Raw genomic sequence first — 2,263 nt, 5'->3', positions numbered from 1 at the left:
TGGTGAACTTGTGGGTGAGTCACCCAGAGCCGCAGATTCCTAATAACTTGATTATTTTGGGATGGGTCAAGATCACTGGGTCAAATGAGCCCCAATCCTGTGGGGTTCCAGCTGGGAAGAGGATGGTGTGGAAACAGGAGTCAGCACAGAAAGCCCAGGCCTGAGCACAGAGGCTAGAAGCCACTCTGAGCCTCCTGAGCTCCCCCACAGGCTGCGTATGTGTCAACACAGAGCAGGCAGACAGCATGCAGCCCTGAGTCCAGGCTGACAGATCCCACCAGGGTGAGGCTGGGCTCAGAATTTGCCTCCTGCCCAGGGGAAGCTCAGGAGTACTGAAGAGAGAGAGAGAGAGGCCCTGTGTCTGCTAGGTCAGCTGCTATGGCACCTGGAGGACACTTGTGGTTCCCTGGTCTTCCTGTCCTAGCCAGGCCTCCTCTGAGCCTCAGGGTTCTAGGTCAGGTCCGCACACAGGGGACACCAGCTCTCTGCTCACCCCAGTTTGTGCTCAGTCCTCTATGCTGGGAAGGAAATTCCAGCAGCTCCCTAGCTCTGCCCCTCACTCCCGTGTCCCACCCTGGCCTCACCTACAGGCAGGGACCCCAACATCAACCAGGAAGCCCTGGAGGATTTTGAGAACGCTGTAAGAGCCGGAGGCCTCAACACGGAGAACATCATCATCCCCAGGCAGATCGGTAGGCAGGAAGCTGCCGGATTCTACCCTACCCCACCCAGGGGACTCACCAAGTCATGTCAGGACAGCAGGCTGCCTCTCACCCAGCTTTGACCTTAGGGATTGGGGAGATGCTGGCTGATTAGGTCCTGGGGGTCAGGACAGCAGGCTGCCTCTCACCCAGCTTTGACCTTAGGGATTGGGGAGATGCTGGCTGATTAGGTCCTGGGGTCCTGACTGAATTCCCAGTCTCCTGAGCCATGTTTTTCTTTCTTGACAGACACCTGCTCTCCAGAATGGGATTAGGGTAAGTGGTCAGTTTGAGGGGACACACGAAAATCCTGGCCTTGGGGTCAACATGGTCTCAGAAAGCTCTGTGGTCTAACTCGGGGGCCAGAGACTGCCTGTACAGTCAGGTATGGGCTTGGTACTGGAACTTTCTCTGTCCATGGGCATTACAATCACATTTCCTTCATGGATAGCTTTCCCTGGACACCAAGCATCTGCCCTCCTCAGTGCTCTACAGTTGGTTAGTGGGTGGAGATAATGAATCCACGTCTCTCATATCCTCCGTGTAGTTGTCTGAAGATGGCAGTTCCTCCCCCACCCGGCTCTTACCCCTTGGCTGTCATGGTGACTCCATTTACCCCATGGATTGCTTCAAAGAATGTGGCAGCCATGCCCGGGGTCCAGCAGAATTCCTGGCTTCCTCTTTGCTGTGTGATGCTTGGGAGATGGAGGTTTAGAGAACTGCCCAACATGGCCTTCCACATGTGGGCAGAGCCAGACCGCATCCTGCCCTTCCTTCGCCATCTGCCACCCCGAAGTCACGTGTCCCCTCTTCCCATGGGCATGGAGCATTGCGGGAAGCCTGGGGACAACCTCTGTCCTCCGCTTAGTCCACTGGGCAGAGCGCCTGACGTCCCAGCCTTCCCCCACTGCTGCAGCCCCTCTTCCTGACTCACTGACCTTCTCTGCTTCACAGGACTCCAGGACCACCGCACACCTTTGTACCCCCCATCTGAGCTGTGACTCTTGGAAGCCGCTCCCCCGTTGGCTCTCCTGACCCACCCCCCCCTTCCCTGTGCCTCACCTTTCTCTACTGCTTCTCCATAAACGCATCAGCAGGTCCCCGTGACTCTGTCTGTCTGTGGGAGCCCTGGTGCAGACGCTGTCACAGGTCCTGTGGGATTGGCTAAAAGGGGAGTTGGGAAGTGGGCAGGAAGGATGACTGCTCCCAGCTTCCTCCTGGTTCTCCTGGTGCTGCAGACAAGAGGCATGAGGGGTGGACGCAGGGGTGAGAGCTGGTGGCTGGGCCCCGGGGGCCCCCAGAGGCTTCTGCAGTGTGTCCTCTCTAAGCCCAGGTTCCAGGTGAAGGGTATGATGGGAAGAGTGTGAGGATGACAGGGTGGGGATCAGGCCAGAGGTGAGATCCAGGCACAGCTCATGTGCAGGTGGTGGTCATCTGGGGGCTGCGGCGGGAGTGAGAAGGGAAGGGTCACCCCTCAGGGCACAGGCAAGCCATAGAGACAGCCCAACACCGGGAACCTCCCCTTGGAGGATGGGGCAGCGTTGTGACCATCTGTGCGCTGC

General features: G+C 57.9%; 1 protein-coding gene across 1 annotated transcript in view; it reads left to right on the top strand.

Annotated features, from left to right (window-relative positions):
- Window positions 1–1,793, top strand: part of LOC103741220 (von Ebner gland protein 2) — a gene marked incomplete in the record, with an annotated part of 4,574 nt that extends 2,781 nt beyond the window's left edge. Inside the window, 3 exon segments of the mRNA XM_008841980.2 lie at window positions 591–692; window positions 951–977; window positions 1,656–1,793. Coding sequence (XP_008840202.1) covers window positions 591–692; window positions 951–976 — 128 coding nt within the window.
- Between the last annotated feature and the right edge of the window lie 470 nt (window positions 1,794–2,263).

The sequence above is a fragment of the Nannospalax galili genome, unplaced genomic scaffold, assembly GCF_000622305.1.
Source record: "Nannospalax galili isolate Female #2095 unplaced genomic scaffold, S.galili_v1.0 scaffold1421, whole genome shotgun sequence".
Lineage (NCBI taxonomy): Eukaryota > Metazoa > Chordata > Mammalia > Rodentia > Spalacidae > Nannospalax > Nannospalax galili.
Note: the sequence above shows the minus strand (reverse complement) of the source record. Positions and strands in the feature narration are given on the sequence as shown.